The following is a 23741-nucleotide window of genomic DNA, read 5'->3' on the forward strand; positions in this document are numbered from 1 at the left end:
TCTTTATGACTTCATAAAGTAGCTAATTATGTTGAGGTCTTGTACACACAAAAAAAAAACAGAACAAAAAATGTTATACATTTTTCACAGCTGCAGTTTGTCAATCAAACGTGACCACGTGACCTGCCTCAAGCCACAACACCGCAGAGCGGAAGAAATCTGGCGTACGCCTAAAAATTCGAGTTCTGGTCTAAGAACGTTGGTATCAACGGCAAGATGGTCACGCTGTGCAGCTACGAGACTACCAAGCTGGTCCGCATCCACAGCGTCCCGCTGGGCACGCTCAAGTGGACCCTGAACGCAACGGTGCTGCTTTTCATATGGTGACGTCGCACTATCCTCTTTTGAGCCTACTTAATTAAAAAAAATGATCATCGTGAATATTATTTAGTCATATTTGATAGAAACATTTTCAACGTATGTTTTGAAATTTGGTTGGCGTCACGTGGGAACAAAACTATCACTTTTTTTTCCCCAACACGTGCATCTTTATGACTTCATAAAGTCAATAATTATCGTGTCCCGATTTACTTATTTTTAATTTTGTACTATGCATTCATATTTTGATTTCTTTTGTCTTTAATGAAATGCATTATTTTATGAAATATGTGAATGCATACAATAGCTAAATGGACAAAATGTGCAGGCTATCTTACAAAATGGTCATATAGAAGCGAGCAAGCTGGAAAGACTCAACAGATTACAATGCTAAATGGGTCAAATGTGTGAGCTAGCATGCAAAATGAAAATACAATATTATATATTAGACATGCTAAATGGGCAGATGTGGTAGCATGCTCATTTGTGGGTAATATGTGTGTGTAATAAGTGTTGTTTTTCTTGTTAGCCTGTTGATGTTGTGGAACAGGAAGTACCAACAATTTGATCAGGTGGTCAGCTCTGTGACCGCCAAGGTGAAGGGCGTGTCACACATGCAGTTGCCCAGTGAGGGGGCCGTCATCTGGGACGAGGCGGACTTTAGTGGCTCCTTGCAGGTCAGAGATCCCCCCAAACGTTTGAACGTTGTTGCCCGTGTTAATTTGGACTTGGTCATGGGTTCTTGATGCTTTTATTTATTTTTTTGGTGGGTCTCTGTGATACCTTTAACCAAATAATAGACAGGCCTACCAAATTTCATATTGCTAAGTCAAACTGGCTTTGCGGGGGACTGAACTTTCAAATGAATTCTTGCGCGCCTCCTCTGCGTAACATTTTTGAACACATACTTCATTGTTTTCCGCATTTGTGTCGTTACTCTGTTGTCATCTTAGGACAAGAACTCTTTCTTTGTGGTCACCAACATGATTGTGACCAAGCACCAGAAGCAAGGAAGATGCGCTGAGGTACCTCATCATAATGATGTGTTGTCATGGCGACTCATCTTAAAATAAATATTTTGATATTTTGACTCTCAGCCACCTTCTAGTGGCCGGCGGTGCCAACATCCCAACGACTGCAAGCAAGGGGCCTGGGACCAGCACAGCCATGGTATTTTGCATTTACTCGTTCATGCCACACCATAAAAAGTGGACGCTATCAAATGTTCACCTTTCGACCTCGCCCAGGGATACAGACGGGCTTGTGCATCAAGTTCGACGCATTGGAGAGAACGTGTGAGGTAGCGGCTTGGTGCCCTGTTGAAGCTAAAAGCAAGCCGCCAAGGTACACGCGGGCCGCTTCTACTTCTTGTCAGTAAGCACTGTTTAATGTTAAAATGACCAGTGTACACTGCACTACATGTAGGCTAGCTAGGTCAGTGAGCATATAGGTCAATAGTAAACGTGCAGGCTAGTTTGCCAAATGGACAATGTAAAGATGTAAATAAGTGCTTGCTAACATACTAAACAAACAAAGCAGGTATTGTGTGGGCTAGCTTGCTAATTGTGCACGCTAGTAAACATTTAGCTTTTCATGCTAAATGCTAGGTATCATGCAAACAAAGGTGCGGGTGTGTCCGCGCAGGCCTGCTCTGCTGGCGTCTGCTGAGAAGTTCACAGTCCTTATCAAAAATAATATACGATTCCCTGCCTTCAACTTCATCAGGTGATATTTTAACGCATATTTTTCTCCATCAAACGGGAATGCTGTAGTCTGCTGGTTTCATGTATGTTGTGGTCTACCTGGTAGGAGGAACATCTTACCTGAGATGAATGCATCCTACCTGCGTGGATGTCAGCGGGCGAATGACTCTTTGTGTCCAATTTTCACCCTGGGAGACATCGTCAACCGAGCCGGGGAAAACTTTTCAACCTTGGCGGTGGAGGTACAAAAGAGGATCGCTGGTAACATTCTGTGTCGACGCTTGCCGCAACACATTTGCATCTGGTACCGACATGCTAACATTTTGCACCTAGCATTATCAATAATAGTCACCCGGCCGGGCTCACTTGCTATCAACCAAGTGTTGCCAGCCAACTGACTTGCTCATCGGGGTCCACAGGGGGGCGTGATAGGCATCCAAATTAAATGGGACTGCAATTTGGACCATCTGACCAGACACTGCCTACCTGCCTACTCCTTCCGACGTCTAGACCAGAAGGAAAGCAACAAGACCCTCTACCCTGGCTTTAGCTTTAGGTACCATTTCAAGAGTCGAATATTCCCGAACCTGATGATTCATGTTTGTCAAATGAATGTCAGGTTTGCAAGGTACAAGCCGGTGAATGGCGTGGAAGAGAGGACTCTTTACAAAGCTTACGGCATCCGCTTTGACATCATGGTTTTCGGACAGGTGGCAATTGTTGTTATTACTCATATGAAACGATTTATTTAATCATTTTTATCAGGTACATTTTTCTTCCAGGCGGGAAAGTTCAGCGTCATTCAGCTTATCCTCTACATTGGTTCAACCTTGTCCTACTACGCTATGGTAGGACCCCTCGGTATCGATAATTATCGATTGATTTTCCCTAGGTGTATTCAGTCAATTATTTTAATGCAACTCGGATGACGTCAGGCGGCGACATGAACCGCTTCTAGTTTGATGATGTTTCTTCCAACTTTGTCCATCACCTGTACTTGCAGACGACAGTTTTGATGGACTGGGTGATCAGAAGTAGCTGCTGCGTGGCCGAGGCGGGACGGAACTACTCCGAGAGAAAAGTGGAGTCCATCCCGGACAAAAAGGAGGTTTGACATGCTCGTGTCATGTGACATTTAAAGCAGTATACTGTTCAGTTTTACCGATTCTCGTGCGTTTCAGTGCATCCTGTGCGTGTCGTACGTGGACGAGGACGACATTCGTTTGGTGAAAATGTCTCATAAGAAACGCTTACAGGACGTCAAGACCATTCGTGTTCAGGCGCGACGGGTAAATTAAAAATCATCGAATATTAATCACGTCCCAACCCGGTATCACATGTTGGAAACACGTGTTGCTTGCATTTAATATCAATGTAGCAGATATCGTGCGGTATCAACATATCGTATTCGCACTAGGTATCGACTGGTTTGCTCCTGGTATCGATGGTGTTTTTCTTTCAACACAATTTCTCCTCTGATTTCCCGTCTTTGTCCTACCAGGAGGACGTCGGGCACATGACCGCCACTGTTTGCCTTCTAACTGACCCTCAGTCCTCCCCTCCTCCCTTCCCCAAACACTGCGCCCATCCTCCAAATTGGTGTATGTGCGGCGGCTGCAGCGCCTCGCCCTTCCCGCAGGAGGAGCTGTGCTGCCGGCACAGCAGCCAGGGCGACTGCGTGGCCGAGTCGGCGCTGTTTGACAAGCTCTTACTCCAGCGCACCTTGCTGGAGGCGCTGCTCCTCTATCGAGAACCCCTCGCTCAGACGCCACCCAGTGCCGCCGCACTACGCCGCTGCGCTTACCGCCAATACGTGGCGTGGAGGTTGGGGGTCCCGCCGGCCGACACCCACCCTGCCATTCCACGCTGCTGCGTGATAAGGATCAGGGAGGCCTTCCCTAGTCCGGATGGACAATACGGCGGATTTAACTTGGCTAACCAAGTGGAAATGTGACTGAGGAGGACTTTGTGTCAACAGTCCAATATACCAGCTCAACAGCACATTTTGTATGGATCACGTCGTATATGTTTGAAACTTGAGACAAACGTTAACATTTGATCAAATTCGCTGACCAACATTCAGAGTTAAGAATACTAGCATTTCAATAAAAAGAAAATATTTTCTAAATTGTGTTTTTTTTTTTCCCCCCCCAGCTGAAGAGTTTCAATTGATTGTTTATTCTCGACATCCCCTGATCTTAACATCTTGCCCTCCTGCAAGGACCATAACTGTGGAAAAAGAAAGATGCCCTCAGTCGTCATGGCAGTGTCTGCAAGGGGGAGAACATTTTACATCAGGTACCTGATCACCCAGCATCAAACGACTTGGCCGGAAGACCCTTGACTGAACTTGGAATGTTCATATTATTCAACACAGAAAATTGTTAAAATTATAATCATAAATTTATGCTGTTTCTTATCAAAAACCGAATTGAATGAGAGTCCGTATGTACTTTTTAATGAACAGTGGCCGAACAAAGCACAACACATATGCGTATACAACATAAACTGCGCTGAGATGTATCGGTCCGCACAGGAAAGTAGTTCCAAACACTCCACTTTATTCATAAATACATAAACTTAATGGTACATCTACAACTACGTACAGTGGTAGGCTATTGTGTTTTATTATACGCAACTATATACACACTTTTGTATAATGCAACAGCTATATACTTGGCCACATGTACTATTGTAAATATATACTACAGAAGATACTGAACAGCCTAATTGTGTGACTGCCTCGTCATATCAGTTCACTTTCTTCCAGGAGATGTTGACAGGACAGGAAGTGTTGTAAGACTGACAGCTCCTCCCTTGTGTGCATGTGTGTGTGCATGTGTGTGTGTGTGTTTCCTAGTAAAGTGAAGCACAAGTACCGCCCGTCACCTCATTACACCTACAAATCAAACTCAAGGGGCTGCATGACAGGAAGTAGACTCATTCTGTGTGTGCACGCGTGTGCAAGTGTCAGTGGATGAAGAAACAGTTTGGTGTGAACACAAGCTGGCATGAAGAGACACAAACACTGTAAGTTCCCCTAAAAATGACTTTTATAATCATGAACGTTATTTCTAAATGATGCATTTACATGTTCATTTCTACTCTGTGTTGTGTGTGCACGCACGCGTGTTGAGATAAACAAGCGGCTTCGACTTGCCTCTGTCGACAAAACAGACCTTTTTTGTTAAGTGATGTCAGTCACTAGTAAGTGTGTGTTTGCTCGTCTAAAAGGATTAGTGGGTCATTATAAGCGTCGCACAGTGGTAGTGTTGTGTAGCTTGAATGGACAAACGGTCAGTGCTGATGTCTTCATTTATTTTTTTATTTTCTTTATACCAACCAGGCATCACTGAAATCATTCATTTCCATCTCAAAAAGCTCGTCCTCGCCAAAATGACTTAAACATGCATGTGATTATGAACACGATCATCCATATCGTTGTCCACTAGCTGTTTTAATGTGCGTTCAAAACATTTTTGACTTAATTTGCACCCACAATTTTATTTACAAACATTTGATTGAAATATACTTGTCATACAGTTGTTAACTCCACGATAGCAATCAACAAATGATTGGAAATAAGTTCTAGCCAATCAAAAGGGTCCAAATACGCATTCAGTACCCAGGACATGTCACATGGCTGATGTAGTTGCTCTCTCACCAGTTTTCATCACATCTGCCACCTTGCACAATTGAAATCATTCATTCATCTCCCGTAGCGCCAATCGTCACGAGGAAGTCTATCCCAGTAGTCTTAGGGCAGTAGTAAAAACAGTAGGAGCCACCTCCAAATATAAATGAATTAAGCTATTTTTTTTCCCCGCACGGTAGCCCCCAGCTGGTTCGGGAGCCTGGCCACCCTCTCCCTCCGCCGCCCGAGCTCCCGACGCAAGGCCTCCGCCCCGCCGCAGGACGGGAGCAGGATCTGGCCGGCTGACGACACAGGGACCGGCCCCCAGCCGCGCGGCTACGTCCGCTCCAGTGCCATGTACACCCACGTGGGAACGGTACCTCGCAGAGACAGGCAACCCAGCAGGATGAACACGGAGGAGGGGGAGACAGAAGAGCATGTGCGGGACTCCCCGCTGCTCGGCGCTCTTTCCAGCCTCAGTCTCCACACTGTGGAGCAGTCCAGCCGTGCTCCGGCCGAGCACGTACAAGACGTGTCCAAAGGAGCTCCGGCTGGCCGCGATGTGTCCAAAGCTAATTTGGCTCCATTGGAGGTTTCCAAAAATATTCCGGTCTCTCAAGACATTTACGTGCACATGGACGCTGTAAGCAGCCAGGAAACCACAAAGAACTCACAAGAAGTGGAACACTTGCACAGGTGAACATTTTATTCTTACTATTTTGTCCGATAAACATTGGAGCCTTTTCTGATGCACGCGCTTAGTCGTTCCGTCGAGAACTAACTTACAAGGTCACGAAATAACTCACCAAATCAATCACTGAAAACTCATGAACTCAGTTCGGAAAGTTCTCCAACGCAAACTGTAAGAATAAATTAGTAATGTAATTCACAAAACAAATAACTAACTAACTAACTAACTAACTAACTAACTAACTAACTAACTAACTAACTAACTAACTAACTAACTAACTTTTATGATTACCAATCTGTTGAACAAATAAGTTAAATATAAATTGAATAAAAACCTTATATTTAATATTTTTATCAACTCTATTACATAAATAGATAAATAAACCCTTTCTCATGGACTTTACATCTGTTGTTACCATGGGAGCACAGCTGTGTGTGTGCGTGTGTGTATGCGCGCATGTGTGTGTGCGCGTGCGTGTGTGCGTGTGTGTCGTAAGAATCAGGAAGTGCACTAAAATGGATGCTACTTGGGGGACTTCCTGTGTTAGATGCTGCCTGGAGGAAATCGTTAAATCACTAAGGAACATGCGTGACATACTGATTGCAGTTTTTGCAGACAGTACATATTTTTTTTAACCATAGTGACCCAATAAATTCTTTTTTTCCAGTCCAATGGACGGCTGTGGCGAATACGTGAAGGTGAGATTCATCTCACTTCTTGACTTGGACGGTGGTAGCAGTGGCACACACAGTAACATACACACACACACACACACACACACACACACACACACACACACACACACACACACACGGGAGCAGGCTGAAGAATATTACGTCACAGCACAGCAGGATTTTTGGCATGAGAACAACCCTACAGTGTGTGTGTGTGTGTGTGTGTGTGTGTGTGTATAAGTGTGTAAGGCTACAATAGCCTCCCTGAGTGATGTCCTCTTTCCTCAATGACGTTGCCGTAGCGACCAGGCCAAGACTCCAATCTGGTAGCTGTGCCTATTGTGTCCTTCATTGGCATCCCCACCCCCTACCCGACCCTCAATGCGGATGCCAACGGCGGGTCGCTTCTCTCGATTCTATCTCGGTCACTCACTGTGATGTTCTTCAAGTTCTCCCAGGACGAGAAGTTCTGGCAGGAGAAGCAGCTGCAGGAGGAACAGAAACTGAGCGCCGCTAACCTGAGGAGCCACGCTTGGTACCATGGATCAATCACCCGACAGGTAAGACGCGCACGGCGTCTCCGCATTTCAAGACGCGAATAGTAACAGGCTGGTGTCTTCAGGTTTCCGAGGCCCTGGTGCTGAACCAGGGGGACTTCCTCATCCGGGACTCCGAGTCCAACCCGGCCGATTTTGTCCTGACAACCCGCTGGGACCAGAAGACCAATCACTTCCCCGTCCGGAGCACGGCAGTGCACTGCGGGCTCCTTTACAGCCTGGACCAGGAATCTTTTGACTCGATGCCCGCCCTAGTGCGCTTCTACGCGAGCAGCGGTGCGCCGCTAACCCGCCGGAGCGCCGCCAGGATCCAGCGGCCGGTCAGCAGGACACTGCCGGTGCGCTACCCGGAAACGACGATTGGTTTGCCGCCATGTCAGCCGACCCCGAGCCTGGCGGAGGAGGTCTGCTCCAAAAGGTTGGCAATTTGGTCACTTCAATAAGGCACGTCTAAAAAGACACGGGAAACAAGATGGCCGTTTTGGCTCCAAAGAAGCATTTTGGGCTCAAATGATCCTCAATTCAACCATAAAAATGATTTGAAAATTCAGTCCTTGAAGCATTTGCTAAGAATATCTATAATGAGTAGATCCACAAAATCTTGAAATGGACCTTTCGGGGTCAATTGGGTCAACTCGAACATACTGTGTCTTTTTCAATTCCCGCCCCCTTAGCAATTTCACTTAGCGACGTGCAATTTGGTAAGCACACCTTTCATAACGGATCCACAACACAGGAGATCAGCCATTTTAGATTGAGGTGACCATTTTTTGTTCGCTCTGGTCATTTACGAGAAATGGCCAAATATGTACATCGCTAACATCATTCTGTTTTCTCTCTGCACGCAGCGCCCCGTCTTTGCACCCCCGACAACCTGCGCTCTCTTATCCCGCTGATGACATCCGTGAGTATCCTATTATTTCTCAATCGATCCACTTATGAAGTTAACCCTTTATTTCTTTGGTATACCCAAAAAATACTCATGGTCAACGCACCCGGTGCGTCTTTAAATTAGTATTCGTTATGAAACAAATTGTGAAATAATTACACCATCACTCAGATAGAAAAAAAAGATCCAAAAAGGGCATGGACAATTTCGTCTTAAAAAATATTTAAGTGTTTACGCTTTGTGATATGACTATTTCTATTTTGACATTCTAAACATAAATTCCAAAAAATTAATTTCTAAACTTCAGGAACAAGCAATAATTGATTTTTAAATAATAGGGAAAAAAACCAAGCATTGATCTAAGCAAGGATTTAAAAAAACGTTTTAATGGATTTTTTTTTTTCGTTCACAACTTATATTTGACTATCAGAGTTCAACTTTTTGTTTTAATGACATGACTTTTTGGGAGGAAAGCAGGAGTAAAAATGACCCAGATGACAAATGAAAAAATGTACTGTACTGTATATGAGAGTTCAGAGATAAAACAGAGGGAGGACGTCATTCTTTTTTCAACTTGCTTTGGTAAAACAAACATCGGTACAGGAATTTAAACAGCATCCCACAGATGGTGGCCACGGTTAAGGCCATGGCCATCAGGAAGGCCGCTACGTCCAGGCAGTGGTACTCTATGGTGGACATCTTGTAGGAATCGGTCCTCAGGTGCGGCGCCCCTTTGTGCCTCATGACAAACTCGATCCAGAAGACGGCGCGGCTCAGAGCGGGGATGGGCTGGTCGCGGTGCAGAGCTGACAGGCGCCGCATCTTGTCGTCGTAGGACGGCTGATGCAGAACCGCTTGGAGCGCCTCTAGGAAGTTCTCCCGGTTGACCGTGGCGATGTCCAGCACCTTGGCGACTCCCCTGGCCTCCATCCGGAATAAGTTGTCGTGCTGGTCAAACATGAGCGGGAGGCCCACCAGGGGGACGCCGTGGTAGATAGCCTCCTGGATGCCGTTGGTGCCGCCATGCGCGACAAAAACCCGGGTTTTAGCGTGGCCTAGGAGATCATTCTGGGGGAGCCAGTTCAGGAGCAGCGTGTTGTTTCCCAGGGTCGATGGACGCTTACCCTGGTGCCTCCAGATCACCTTCTGGGGGAGCTGGGCAAAGGCGGCGGCAATTCCGTCAGTGATGTCTTCTGGGAGGTCTGCCACGAGGGTCCCGAGAGTCATCACTACTACCCCGTGCTCCCCGGAACTCTGCACAAAGTCCTCCAGCTCGGCAGGGAGCGGCCGGGCCGGCTTGCACTGGAAGCCAGACATGTAGACCACGTTGGGCATGGTGGGCCGCGGGAACTCAAAGGTGAAGTCGTTCCTCATCAGCCAGATGTCCGCCGACTGGAAGAGCTCCATGTAGTGCATATCCGGGCCAAAGTATCGGCGGACAAAGGGTTTGTAGGTGGCGTCCGACACGTACCAAATCTGCCACCGTGTGAACAAGTAGTACATGACGTTCTGCAGACGCTGGACAAATGTCATCTTATCTGTCAACTTGGCTCCCGGTATGGGGACGTAAGATAAGGGCGAGGGCGCGATGGCCAGATGCGCCTCACCCTGAACGGTCCAGCGGACGTTCAACACCAGGGGGAGACCCAGACGGTGAGCCAGGAGGACACCGCCACCTATCGCCGGGTCAGCAAGAACCACCTCGTAGTTGGCTTCCTGTAGGTTCCGCATCATCTCCCGGTCCTCAAATATCTTAGCCATCATGTCCACTGTTTGCTGGTTTAGGTTGGAGAACTGATTGACCAGCTCGTATTCTAGCGCCAGCTGCTTCCATAGGGAGGCACCGGCCCGCCGCAAGTGGAGCATCCGGGTGACAAAAGAGCCGAAGCTGACCTCATCGAAGCCCCCGGGGAAATGCAGAGTGATGGTCTTGTAGAGGTGCGACTCGGGTTTGATGTACCAGCTGTCGTAGGTTCGCAGCACGGTGATGTCGTGACCCCGGGCGTGAAGCTCCTCGATCAGAACCTTCATGTTGATCCAGTGACTGCCGTCGATGGGGAAGACCAGGATCTTGCCGCCCGCAGCTCCGCCGACAATTGCGCAAAGCAGCGCCGCCAGAGTCAGCAGTGTCATGTCTCAGGCCCGACTATGTGGAGAGGATGTCCAGATTCAATTCAATTACATTTGTGGGTTAGCAGTGCCGCTTCTTGGAAAACAGAGACAAACAAAATGCCAAGTCAGTCCGTATGGTTCAGTATGATTCGACTCACTACGGTTTGTTATAATTCGCTAGGATACAATTCGATATGCTTTTGGGAGGTTTGTGTGCAGTTGACTTTGATTTGATTCCGAAGAGTTTGTCCTGATTGTGGGCGATACGGTTTGGTATGATTGGTGTCTTTCACTTTGATTCGGTTTGTTCACTCATTCAGTTTCAGTATGGTTTCGTTCAGTGACGTTGCGTCATTACAGTTCGGTGCATTGCCGTCCGGTACGGTTTGGTAAAGTTGACTTCAGTAGAGATGTGTAGTTAACCGGAGCCAACGTCACGAGCCGTGTTCACACACATGCACACGCACAGATGCTGCTATAATTCCTTGTCCTCTACTTGCATAACGTGCTTCCTGATTGCGCAATGACAACACTGGGTGGGAGTTGTAGGGCACGCAATCCCACAAGGCTTGTCCGAGTTGTTTTTCTTTTCATGCTCCTCCTCTCACGTTACAGCACAGCACAAAGCCTAACACTTAACTCTTTATCGAGGCCCCGAGAGGAACCCTTTACCGGCTGTGAAGGTCAGGGAGCCGTCGAGTGATGTCGTAAACTAAAGTACGAATTTTTTTTAAAAAGTATTTACAAATCAGTAAAATAAAAAAATAAAAAATGTAATCAGATAGAATATCAAAGATATACAAAACACAAGATAATTACTTAAAAAATAAAGAAATACATATATGCATAAATATATATTAACATTGTAAATAAAAACTAAAACAGTAAAATATTAAAATACTAATCATCCATACAGAAGTTGAATGGACAAAAAAAATAATAATTGAGAAAAATTACAATTGTGAAGATGAAAGAGACAAGAATATTTTATATTTAAAGAAAATCCCTAATTCATAAAGAAAACATATAAGGTGGATATCAAAGAGTGAGTAATTCAAAATGTTATAACCTTAAATTCTAATCTAGGTCGTGGAAGCTTTACAAGCACATCAGATTGGCCTTGGAAAAAATTCTCTTTTCTTTTTATGTCAATGCAAAACAGATTGTGTTAGATTCTTTTCCAGAGTCACACACAGCTTGCTTGTCATCACTGACTTGAACACACACACACAAAAACAATTGTATCCTGACAAAAACATCGGTTTGGTCCATTTTCTACCCAACAAACAGCACCAAAAACCTTTCACGCTAAACTGGAAGAAAGACGGAAACATCTGGAAACCATAGCCTTCCTTCCTTTGAAGTGCCGTGCGTCAAAAGGATCGTTTGACTTACCGAGAGCGAGCGAGCGAGTGTGCGTGCACAGGACGGACTCTGACGATTGACTGGACGCTGCCAGCAGGAGGTGGACTCGGCGGCTTCATTTTCTGTCATGGCCACATGACGTGGATTACATAAGGGCGTTGTCTAATTACCGTAATGACCTGGCATGGGCTAGTTTCTCGTGGACATTTTTCCCAAGAGCGGTCAAAATTTAAATGGACTTTTTCAAATCAAACAAAAGAGTCCTATCATTCTGGAGGAGTCGGCTAACTCTCTCGAATCAAATCAGAACTAGAACGGAAAGTGCAATGTGAACCTGAGTCAAATCTGTAGGTACACCTCATGTATTGCTCTTAAATACAGTTGTAATATAACGATAGTTCTAGATGAGCAAAAACATTTTCTGAATCGATTTGAATCTCAGAAAAACACAAATTGAGTCGGGACAATGATTGACTCGAATCGTGCTCTCGATTGGACATTTATCATGAATGATTTGACTATTGTTCAATTCTAGATGAGTCAAGTATCCTTCTGAAATGAAAGTTTATTGTTCTGCATCAGTCCAAAAAAACGTTCTGGAAAAAAATTGAGTAACATTGAACCGAATGACACGAAAGGGTTATCAGAAAGAGTGTGTGCGTGTTTGTGTAGCGTAAGTTGAAGGTCTCTCCCACGTGTCGGCAATCTGAGGATACACTTTGACCTGAACAAACCATAAAAGAGGTCGGTGAACTCGACGCAATTTTTCTGAAATAAAGCCTGAGATCAGATTAAAGTGTCGACGCAACGACTCTTTCTGGCAATTGCTTCACAACTGTCTTGCATTCTTCCTCATGCAGCTCATCTGTCCACCAGTGCCGCCCCATCACCATCCCCCTCCATAAGTTTGGATCCCGCTCTTCCTAAACTCCACCCGGACATCCAGGCTACAGACCCGGACGGCAGCTGCTACACGGAGCTCTACCCGGGCCCCCAGAGCTTCGTGGAGAGGCTCCGTGAGGAGGAAGGTCCCAGGGCGGTAGACGTTGACCTCCCTCTCGTGGTGGAGACGGCATCGTCCTTTGCTCCCAACAGCTACTGCTCGCCACTGATGCCTGGGGAGAACAAGCCCTTGGAAGTGGGCATCCTGCAGCGGGTGAAGGAACTCCTGGCTGGGACGGACCCCCAGACGGCTGCCCGACACATTACCAAGTGGGACTGCACGGTACTGAAACCACCAGATGCCACTGAACACTAGGCTGATCGGTAGCTTGATAGAAACAAAAACAAAACATAAATGTTCTGTCAGGATTAAAATATACTGAAGTTTGATCAGAAGAAGAAAAAAATCCGATGATGACTTTGCACTTTTTGTCTCCGGTAGATCGCTCGCATCTTGGAGGTGCGTCCAGAGGTGCAAAGGATGATGGGCGTCAGCTCAGGAGTGGAGCTTCTCACGCTGCCGCACGGACAGCGGCTCCGATTAGACCTGCTGGAAAGGCGAGTGGCACATCGCGCACGCTCACCTGAGAAGATTTTGCCATACTTAGCTAGCTAGAAAAGTTCAAAAGCTCAAGAATCCCTAAAAATGACCTCATCACATCAAGCGTAATTTTTTGTTTACGTTGTATGTACGTGACACAGGCTGCATACTATGGCCACCATGTTGGCGGTCAACGTGTTGGGATGCACCGGCACCACCGAGGAGCGAGCTTACGTTCTGCACAAAATGATTGCCATCGCCGCCGAGCTCAAGAGCAGCATGGGGAACTTGTATGGATTCGCTGCCGTCATGAGAGCACTGGAGCTGCCGCAGGTGAACTGCACTTGGTTTGGGGGCTTTAGGTTAGGACTTTGGGGTTAGGGTTAGTGTTAGAGGGTTAAGGGTTACTCCTGGTTCCACAATCAAGATGTATTTTTTTTATGCTGATCAGGTGACTCGTCTGGAACAGACGTGGACGGCATTACGGCAGCGGCACACAGAGGGCGCCGTTCTCTATGAGAAAACTCTCAAGCCCTTCATGAAGAGTCTGAACGAGGGCCGAGGTAAACCATCGTAATATTCACAACACTGCATTTTAGAACCTTCTCCGGTCACTGTACTTTTTGGTTTACAAACACGGGAAAAAAACTTGGTAAAAAAAATAAAAAATATATATTTTTCAATTTGTTCACAAAAGGCTACATTGGAAAAGTCATGTTCTGCCTTGAAAACATGATTTGTTTAAAAAAAAAAAAACTGTGCATATGTGATGCAGAAAGTTGCCCTGCGTCCGGCACTACCTTTCCTCACGTCCTGCCGCTGCTGCGTCTTCTGGAGAAGGGCGCAGCTGTGAACGAGGGACCCCAGGGTGTGGAGGAGGACCCGTGGGTCTTGGGGGCCGAGGCCTGGGAGACAGCGGAGGCCGGCGTTGATGTAGATGTGCTTATGTTTCACCTGGCAGCCGCGAGGAACGCCGCCCAGCTCGGAGCTGTCTATGCCACTAATGCCTACAGCAAACTACAAGGTAGAAGAACATTAGTATAACACTAGAGAATATTGGCATCAGCTGTTTATATGCTGTTACAGACTTCCAGGAGCAGGCGGACATCTCCCAAGTATTCTGCACAGACTTCCAGATGCGATTGTTATGGGGGAGCAAGGGAGCGACGGAGAGCCAGGCGCGCCGCTATGCCAAATTCAACCAAGTATTGACTGCCTTGTCCAAAAGGCTGGAGCCTCCAACGTGCTGACTCGGGAAAACGAGCATCAATTTACATTGAGTTACCTCAAAGGGTGGAGCATTAGCTTAGCACGCAACAGGTAGCGGGTTTGTCGTTTGGCGTCTTATTCATTGTTGTTTGACTTTTGGCTTAGTCCACAGTGAGTAATCGCCACAGTGAGTGGCTCACAGATTGGCGTTACACTGGCTTGCAAGTGAAAAAAAAAAAAAAAAGCTTGCATTGTCTCCCCCAACAGTCGAGACTTCCAGAAGTCTTGTATTATCAAACTTTTATGAATTTATGGATCAAAATAGGTGAAGGCAGGACCTCCACTACCCTGTTGTCAACTGTCCAAAACACACAAAAGGGTCGTTTTAAAAATCTTTTTGTGGGAGGAACAGAGGGGGGGGGGGTTATTTTGTACATCTGGAACATTAGTAACTTTCAAATGGATGTGAATTTAACAATTTTTTTGTATTATGAGTGAGATTGTAAAAACTACTAATAAGTCTACTCACACGTTCAGATATATGTATTGTGTGTCAAGATGAAATGTATTAAACCTGAACTATGTTTTTTCTGTTGTTTTTCATTTGATTTATTTCTTTTGAGCTGGCTGTCCGAATCGCCAAACAGAATTTTTAGTGCTGCATATAGAGATTAGGGGATAAGGGTGGACCACATTCGGGACACAATAAAACAATGGTTAGTTAAAAGCCATAGAATAAAAATGATGAACATTCTTTTTTTTTTTTTTTTTTTACCAAATTTCCTTATCGGATGAATTTTAAAATACGTGTACGTCATGTGACTGTTTTTATACATTTTTAATCTTTTTTTTTTTTTTAAATACAGGACGTAGACGTCACGGTGACGTCACAATTCAAATTTATGATGGGATGGTAGTTACTCTGATTCACACTCCATCGCAGTAGATGGCGGTAATGCATCTTAAAGCTGGTGCCACCGGCTGTAAACCAAAACAGAAGAGGAAGAAGACGTCACGCAGCTCACGTGACGTGACGTCAACCAGGAAGTCAAACAGCTGGCCGCGCTGTCCAACAGTGGCCGGGAACACAAATGGCTAAAACTAGCCCAGAAAAAACAGAACATGTTAACTCTGTTATGCTTGTTGCTATTGTGTGTTTGCACGCCGGCTCGCTGCATTTTCCAGGAATTATACTGCACCATCGCCGACAGTTGCGACTGCGACTTTAGACCCAACGTCAGAGGTATGGAAACGCTTCCAGGGGTTAGTTTAGCTGACTAGCTTGACGAGTGAATTTATTTGTCACTGTGTGTACTAAGATAGATGTAAAATTGCAAAACTCACACAAATAGTATCAATGTCCACGTGTAACTCCAAATCACAAACTTTTACAAGAGTACATGAAGGGACAGATAAAATAAACCACGGTTCAAATGTTTGAATTAATGTAAAACGGTTAAATAACGTAAAATGAACAGTACGTGGGAAAGGTTAGAAAAATACAAATTCAAGTAGAAACTATTTTTACATTATAAATATATATTTTTTACATGTCTTCAATTTGTCTTTTGAAATTCTGAAACGGCCACTGAATGTAAAAAGGGTGTGATGAAATAAACACATGAATTTTTTTGTGAATCAGAGTTGGAGTGGGACTTGTACAAGAATGTCTACGGGCAGCACCTGGCCCAGGAGATCCTCTCCGAGGAGGTGGCACGCTTCCTGGCCGAACAGGCGCCCGAGAAACCGCTGGTGCTGTCCCTGCACGGCTCGTCAGGCACGGGCAAGACGATGGCGGCCGGCATGCTGGCGCGCCACCTGTACGGCTCGGCCATGAGCAGCCCCTTCATCCACCAGTTCATCGCCACGCTGCACTTCCCCACCGGCGGACACGTGGATACCCAGCAGGTAAGATGATGACTTCACGTTTTTTGCCTTCCAGTGAGTCGTGAGTACGGCTGAGAATTTGATGATGGCAAAAATGATGTTCTTAAAATAAGTGTGGGCTGTCGCTGTCTAGGAGCAGCTGAAGTCTTGGGTGCAAGGCAACGTCACCGCGTGTGCCCGCTCCATCTTCATCTTCGATGAGATGGACAAAATGGCGCCCGGGCTGCTGGACGTTCTGGAGCCGTTCCTGGGCGCCTCCCACGTGGTCTTTGGCACCAACTACCGCAAGGCCATCTACGTCCTCATCAGGTGGGCCGCTCCACGTATGCCATCGTCATGTCTACTGTGGCTAGAAAGAATCTGGACACCCCTAGTCAAATCCCACAATGTTGTTATTTAAAAGAAAAATAGACAATGTTAAATCAATGAGCTCCCGTTAATGTGACCCTTATGCTACGTGTAAAAATGTCACTTGTCATCCGTTTTTAATTTGCGTGTTGTGTGTTCAGTACGGCGGGCGAGGAGGTGATCAACAAGGTGTCTCTGGAGCAACGCGAGGCTGGGCGGGACCGAGAAGAGATGACGGCGGCCGAGTTGCAAGACGCCATCGCTCAAGCCGTCTACAACAACCCAACCAGTGAGAGACGCCATTTTCTCTGTTTAAGTCAAGTTAAAGGTCTTTAAGGATCAATAATTCTCTTGTCAGTACGCCTCCAAAGGATAACACAAAAGCCAATGACGGAGTCAATCGACCAATGTACCTGACTTTTTTTTGCCGCCCTAGGTGGCCTGTACAAGTCGTCCATCATCCGTCAAAAGTTGGTGAGCGCTTTTGTGCCCTTCCTGCCGTTGTGCCGCCTCCACGTGGAACGATGTGCGAGGGCGCAGCTGTGCCAGCGCGGCGCCTGCGAGCGCCAAGACGTGGCGAGGGCCGTGGCGGCCGACATGACGTACAAGCCGTCGCCGGGACACTACTTTTCCACCAGCGGCTGCAAAACCATACCCGCCAAGATCGACCTGCTCTTGTGATCGCCAAGTAGGTACTGCGCTGGTTTGGTGCGCCGTTTTCCCCTGACGATGGACATTTTTACTCCCCCCACATCAAACCTCAACTACTAAAAAGCAAAAGAAGACATTTTTATTGCTAGTTGTGAGAAAATGTGTCAGGACACAGGAAGTCCAAAAGGTTTCCACATGGACACAAGGACCTTTTTAAAAAGACGATGTTCAATTTTGACAGTTGTACTGCATTCCTCATCTAATGGCCACCCTATATGGAGACGAGAAGATGAAAATATCAGGAACAGCTCAAAAGAAAAGTAAATACTATAAAACACTCATATCTGCTTATTTATTTCTTTTCATTTCACTTGAAAAACAGGGCTAGGGCTGTCTTTTATTTAGGTGGGGCTGAACAAGTTGACGCTCTTGAAATGCTTAAAAACATTTTAATACCGGTCATAAGATGGCGCTGTTTGAACGAGACAACATTCAATTAAGAAATGTAGACAAAGTGTGTGTGTGGGGGGAGGGGGGATGCATGCATGTGTGTGTGTTTGGGGGGGGGCGTTGTTTTAGTTGTGCAGGTCTTCTTCTTCCAGATTGTCTTTTCCCACTTGTTGTAGATGTGTACATTCGGTGTTGTCATGTAGCTGTGGATTGTGGTTTTGTGTGCTCCACCCCCCATTTCATTCTTGTGGCTTTGCTTCTTTCACGTGCAAATTTGCCACCGATGCTTGTCATGGTGAGGGTCACAAGGGAGGTCTGAAAGGACTACTGGACAAGAAAAGAAACTGCCAAGCCTTTGTGTGTTGACATTTTTGGAAAAACATGAAATCGGATAGACATGTCTATCATGAGTTAGCCCTCCAAAAAGTTTGAAAGGGTGCTTGAAAAGACAACAGGGAGTCTGCCATCTTAGGTCGTCGCCGCCATTTTAAACTCACATGGTCATTGTAGCCAGACATTTTTTAAAGGCAGACTGTATAACGACAGATTTTTGAAAATTTCGCCCCCCCCAAAACAAGTTTTGCTTGTCAACCAACACATCTTTGTAGCTATGTCTCTTATCAGTAGACCCACAAAGAAAGAAAGTTTGCAGCAAGAATGCAAATTTGGTCATTTGCACAGGCAAAGTCACGCATTTTGGTTGGAAGTCACCATTTTATCTGGTAGGTATGTTCATCTCAAGAAAATGGCCAAAAACACAAGTTCAGACCTTTTTTTTTTTTTTATGGGTGGGTTTTTGCAGTGAGTCTCGAGGGATTACTTTGGTCAGTATCCATGACAACAAGAGAACAACGGTAGTGTCATGGTGGGAATGTTTGAGAGAAGGAATACCCCAATGGTAGGGGGGGGGGGCGGGGGTGTGGTCTCGGGGGCCAAGGTCAAATTGACCTTGGCTTTTGCGTGGTCATCAGATGGCGTGGTTAAGGACAAAGGCCTACTGGCATCACCCACATTTAATTGATGAGCTGTTCAGTTCCCACTGCACTGCGCTAATAAATATGCTAAGCTTGTTAGCCCATATTATAGAGCATGCGTATGTGTGTAGAAGCACAACACTGATGCTTGTAGAAGAATAAGGTGGTGTTCTTTCTTACCTAGCTAGTGTGTAGATACATTGCTGCTAAGATATGTTTGAGATGATGCGTTCAATGACACAATTTTTGACACGCGCAGTTTCCCTGGAGTCTCAAAGAATGATAAAAATCCATCCCTCAATAATTATGCAATTTTTTAAAGACAAAGGAACCAAAAAGATCAGTGACTACAACAATTTTATTCACCAACTTTATTTTTGATGCATAACTTTATTTTATTCCAACGATAACAACAAACTCAAAAGAAATCATGCAATTATTTTCTTTTTCACTGTAAGCATGCAACAAGTGAAGTAAAATAAATGGAAAGGTGCAATTAAATTGAGGCGCGTGCACACGGCCGTGCAAAGGTGCGATGGTGTCGTGCACGAGCGGCCAGCAACAGATGTCCACGCACAATTCTCGCGTTGGCTTTGGAAACATTTCCACGAGAATTGCGTTTGGACAATCAGCCGCGAGAGCCCACAGGAAGAGAAGAACATGCAGAAAGTCCAGTCGACTTATTCCGATTAAAAAAAGAAAAAGAAAGAAAGAGGACTTCCTGACCTTGTGGGCGCGATGCACTTGCTCGTCCCCGCCGTCCGCAGTTCTCAGGCGGGCTGAAGCCTCCGAGTGGTTCGACTGACGTCGACCAGCGAGACTCATGGGACTGCTCGTGAGGGTACCGCTCGGTGCGTGGTACTCACGTTTGTCGCCCACGCACGCCGCGGCCGCGCGCTATAGGGCTGATAAATGGTCAGTGTGTGATGTGGTCAGGGTAGAAGTGATGAATCTTATTTTAGGGTGGTCGATTTTCAAGACAGTCTTGATGTACACGGCACAAATGACTGCGTCAGCGTGACGTCACAACCCCAATTGATTTTTTATAAAACCACATTTTTATATTTGCATTAAAAGCTTAAATGGTTAAGAAGGAAAGAAAAAAAAAATATCCATTTCCACTCCCTAAAATTCTCATTTTTATTCCATAATGATGCAAGTAAACTTTTTTTGGTGGATTTATTTTTTGCCAAATCTTTCATTTTTTTTACTTTTGCCAAATCTTTCCTCATGCTTTTATCAAGGACATCAACCTTTTGTAACAATACTTTGAGGGTTTGTTTCAATAATATGTGGAATTGGTTGTCTGAAATGTAATAGCTTTAAATGTTAATTGAAAACAATAGAATAGTAATATCAGCAGCCCTTTTATAAAAAACAGAAGTACTTTCCTCTGATTTTGTGACTGTTGCGGTGCATCCTGTTCTTTCAGGCTCAACAGATCGAGTGAACATGATCGTTGACCACTACGTTAGCATTAATGTTAAGTGCTACAACCTATGCAACAAACAAAAGGTGGAGGTGAGTGAGGGTCATGACAGTCGAAATGTGACATCATGGTTTGTATTGCCTTTATTTTGGTAGGATGCCACTTCCTCTTGGCCCGCTCAAACTTTGACTTGTTGCTACTGTGACTGCAAGCCAGCTTGACACCTTTGTCCAAAACGTAGAGGCAATTGTTCAAGTTTGGACTCGCAGATGTCAAGTCTCCACAGCTTTTATTTGACTAGGTTGCTCCTTTGTGTTGGCTGGACCCCTTTGGATCTTGTGTGTGGTGCATTGAGTCCATTTTGTTTAAAAAGACTTGGCGCTGCGTAAAAACATTGGCTGCTACGTTAGCTTTGGACGCTTACTAGCTAGTCACCATATGCTATGTGCATGTCTGCTGAGGTTCAATGCTGGCCACTTTAGCTTGTCTGCCCCCTGCTGTGGAGGAGGGTGAGGAGCATCGTTCTTCATCTTTGTCCCCGAGCTGAGCCATTAGAATATTGACACTCTGCACCAGAACAGAGTCCAGAACTTTCTGCTCCTCGGCACTGAAGCGGCCGAGGACGTGGCGCTCCACTGAAGTCTTTCCCGTCGGGCGCCCAATGCCCACCCTTAGCCTGGGCATCACCTGAGGGCAGGGAACAGAAAAGACGGGATGTCGTAAAGGGGTAGTTTGGAGCGGCCAGTCACAAAATCGGTACTCACGTCTGTGCAAAGGCTGTCCATGCAGGACCGGACGCCATTGTGGCCTCTGTGGGGTGGATAGAAGGAGACAATTAGTTTTTCACACAGTGATACCATGAAATGGGTAACGTTGGTGTAGGGGTTCATCTTATGTCTATTCGCTCAAGAAAGCAACTTTTTGACGTTTTAGAATCAATTGTTGTCGGCTTTTCGGGACCAACCTGGCACTTCCCCCGTGTTTAATGGCGACCTTTCCGAGAGGTTTGTCCAGCTCATCGTGGACCAGCAGGATGTCCTCAGGTTGAACGCCATACTTGTTGGCTAAACAGAAAGGGAACATATTGCTATCCACTCGCATCGGGGTCGATCACAGCGTCTTTTTTTTTTTTTTACCAGCTTTGGCCACCGCCACGCCGTTGATGTTCATCAGCACCCGGGGGCGCAGCAGCACCAGGTGATGCGCATCCGCCAGCAGCACCTCACCACGCAGTTGCCTGTCGCCGCGCCAACGCTCACCCAGACCCAGATGTGCGGCTAGGGCATCCACCACCGCCATGCCCACGCTGTGCCGGGTGCCCTCCATACCCGGGTTACCCAGACCCACCACCTGAAGCGGACATAACAAAAGGACCAGATGTTTTCAGAAAAAGGTTGGAATTATTCGGAGAAAATAAGTCATGTTTTGAGAAACGAGGAAAAGTAATATTTCAAAAGTTGTAATACAAAGAAAAACAACTTTTAGTGAATGGAATCAATTTTGAGGCAAGGAAATTTTTTTAAAATGTTAAAAAAATGCCATTTTCTGGGGATGAATATGTCAAAAAGTCATTTTATGGGTCAAGTTATTTTTTTATGATTTTTTAATCTGCGAGGACTGTTTTAACTATGCCACTGTGCTTACAATCTTGGCTTTTCATCACGTTCTGTAAAGATCCAAATGACGCAACGGGTAGGGCAAGGCATCCTTCCAGAAGCATCCGGAGCGGTCGGCTCCTGACACCCATGCCACCCCGCCAGGGCAGGCACCGCCGTGTCCATTGTAAGCTGTTGCTGTGTGCTTCTTTGTGTACTTGTGTGTGAGATCAATGAACTCTTGTCACAGTAAAATGCTATTCAGCACCCAAATTTTATATTTATTCATGTTATCCTTATTTTTTGTCCATCTAAAACTTCCACCTTTCTCAACCGATGTCCAAGTGTTTTGCTCATTCAGAGCATCTGTGATCTACACTTAAATAAAAAAAAAATATATATATATTTTTTTCTGAGAAGAGTCATGACAAGTTGGCATATTTTGAAAGAATAATTGTCCTTTTAACTACATATAGTATTTTTAAATGTTTGTTTCATATTATGAAAATGAAGTTATATTTTTCAGGGAAAGTATGTGCAGAAAAATCTAGTAATGTGAAAATACTGTAATTTATTATTATTACTTGCATAGACATTCATAATATCTAAAATGCCGCAATTACATTTTTACTTGACTCAGGACGCTTAATATCATTGAACCAGTTGCCATTACGTTGTGCTTTATTAGTGTGTCCAGAGTCCACATTGTAAACAAGGTCAAGTGGATTGTGTCGTTTATGCCGAATTAAAAATCAGCTTCTTCATTTTCAAAACACGTAATCGATTGCGTTTTGTGTCGTTTGGGGCTAGAAGTAAACACGGGCAATCGTTTAAATTGTCCTTTTCCAGCGGAGTTTCGTTCTGACTCGATAGCTACACGAATCAGCCTTGTTATAATATTCGTGGAGTTTTAGTAACATCGTACAGTGGACTAAAGAAATATTCGAGGGCACATCTGCAAACTTACCATCCTTCGTCGACTATGTGTGTGAGTTTGTGATTCGGAGCTCATCGCCGTCGTGACCGGCTCTTGCAGCCAGAGCCGGCTGACAATTCTCGTCAAAAAACGTTGCATGGTCAGAAAGTAGCGGCGTGGTAGGCGCAAAGAGCAACAAAGGCACGTAAATATGCCAATGACTAAGTGCTTTATCATTCGGCCGATGACAAAGTGTAATAAAAGACGGCGAATGTTTGCAAAAACATAGTTTTGCTTGACAGTGTGACAACATTGACTGCTAGTCTGATTAACAACCAAGGGTTAGCATGCTATGCGTTGTTAACTAATTCTATTCAACTTTGCAACAAACTATTCGAAAAACTAAGAGAAGTTAAAATAAAGGTAGAAAAAACATTTATGACATTAGATTAGTAATGTCGAGAATCAAAACGTATTTAACAATACATTCACGAACGGTCTCAATTGCGTTGCGTCTTCATCTTCTTCGTCCCCAAGAACGAGTCTGCTTTCCTTCCACTTGTACACAGCGACACCTGGTGTGCTGAGCCATCTGATAATCATTTGGGTACGAGACAAGTACGTCGTATGTGAAGACGCAAACCTTGGGCCGAACATTGCTTGACAAATTTTGCTAGTGGTACAATTAATTAATTGATAGAATGCTTGCTGAATACCGTTGGCTCCTTTAACGAAATCGAAGATTTGATTGTATGAAAAATGTTTTTTCTTTGGCAATTAATTTGTATTGTTGTAATATACCTCCATGCCACTAGAGGAGCTCTCGTGCATTGTCATGCATTGTACTGAGAAGCAT

The 23741-nt window shown here is 45.3% G+C and overlaps 4 protein-coding genes and 1 pseudogene across 11 annotated transcripts; 3 read left to right on the plus strand and 2 right to left on the minus strand.

Moving 5' to 3' along the window:
* The first annotated feature begins 85 nt into the window (after positions 1-85).
* On the plus strand, positions 86-5029 carry p2rx7 (purinergic receptor P2X, ligand-gated ion channel, 7). Of its 5 annotated transcripts, none has more exons than XR_015065810.1 (14): positions 86-323; positions 848-995; positions 1272-1343; positions 1416-1488; positions 1566-1662; positions 1963-2043; positions 2128-2263; positions 2441-2577; positions 2641-2731; positions 2804-2869; positions 3025-3129; positions 3203-3310; positions 4176-4319; positions 4882-5029. XR_015065810.1 is itself a non-coding variant. In XM_085909248.1 (13 exons), exons 1-13 carry the CDS (start codon positions 217-219, stop codon positions 3973-3975), a joined length of 1674 nt encoding a protein of 557 aa, XP_085765374.1. In that variant the 5' UTR covers positions 86-216; the 3' UTR covers positions 3976-4167. The 5 variants fall into 5 exon arrangements, 2 of the variants coding, with proteins under 2 accessions (XP_085765374.1, XP_085765376.1); XR_015065808.1 differs by lacking the exon at positions 4882-5029 and adding an exon at positions 3523-4105 and having other exon boundaries at positions 4176-4276; XR_015065809.1 differs by lacking the exon at positions 4882-5029 and adding an exon at positions 3523-4028 and having other exon boundaries at positions 4176-4259.
* On the plus strand, positions 4908-15314 carry sh2d3cb (SH2 domain containing 3Cb). Of its 2 annotated transcripts, none has more exons than XM_085909219.1 (12): positions 4908-5051; positions 5856-6351; positions 7014-7044; positions 7470-7580; positions 7643-7995; positions 8426-8481; positions 12804-13168; positions 13328-13443; positions 13588-13759; positions 13878-13989; positions 14202-14450; positions 14493-15314. In XM_085909219.1, the coding sequence occupies exons 1-12, from the start codon at positions 5033-5035 to the stop codon at positions 14636-14638; spliced, it is 2226 nt and encodes a 741-aa protein (XP_085765345.1). In that variant the 5' UTR covers positions 4908-5032; the 3' UTR covers positions 14639-15314. The 2 variants fall into 2 exon arrangements, with proteins under 2 accessions (XP_085765345.1, XP_085765344.1); XM_085909218.1 differs by having other exon boundaries at positions 14513-15309.
* Positions 8836-12008, minus strand: LOC147058377 (UDP-glucuronosyltransferase 2A3 pseudogene; annotated as a pseudogene). Its single transcript, XR_015065811.1, has 2 exons — positions 11974-12008; positions 8836-10612 (listed from the first exon to the last, which is right to left on the minus strand). The product of XR_015065811.1 is annotated as a UDP-glucuronosyltransferase 2A3 pseudogene (transcript).
* Positions 15315-15626: 312 nt separating the features above from the next.
* tor2a (torsin family 2, member A) lies at positions 15627-17977 on the plus strand. The gene is made up of 5 exons (XM_085909323.1): positions 15627-15878; positions 16278-16543; positions 16656-16831; positions 17032-17159; positions 17307-17977. Exons 1-5 carry the CDS (start codon positions 15758-15760, stop codon positions 17549-17551), a joined length of 936 nt encoding a protein of 311 aa, XP_085765449.1. The 5' UTR covers positions 15627-15757; the 3' UTR covers positions 17552-17977.
* A 2146-nt stretch (positions 17978-20123) lies between these two features.
* Positions 20124-23480, minus strand: ptrh1 (peptidyl-tRNA hydrolase 1 homolog). 2 transcript variants are annotated; one of them, XM_085909338.1, is made up of 5 exons: positions 23382-23480; positions 21511-21724; positions 21339-21438; positions 21139-21184; positions 20124-21061 (listed from the first exon to the last, which is right to left on the minus strand). In XM_085909338.1, the coding sequence occupies exons 2-5, from the start codon at positions 21698-21700 to the stop codon at positions 20816-20818; spliced, it is 582 nt and encodes a 193-aa protein (XP_085765464.1). In that variant the 5' UTR covers positions 21701-21724; positions 23382-23480; the 3' UTR covers positions 20124-20815. The 2 variants fall into 2 exon arrangements, with proteins under 2 accessions (XP_085765464.1, XP_085765463.1); XM_085909337.1 differs by having other exon boundaries at positions 22937-23439.
* Positions 23481-23741: the final 261 nt, after the last annotated feature.

This window comes from Syngnathus leptorhynchus, chromosome 4, assembly GCF_054491065.1.
Source record: "Syngnathus leptorhynchus isolate UIUO chromosome 4, UIUO_Slep, whole genome shotgun sequence".
In the NCBI taxonomy this organism is placed as follows: domain Eukaryota; kingdom Metazoa; phylum Chordata; class Actinopteri; order Syngnathiformes; family Syngnathidae; genus Syngnathus; species Syngnathus leptorhynchus.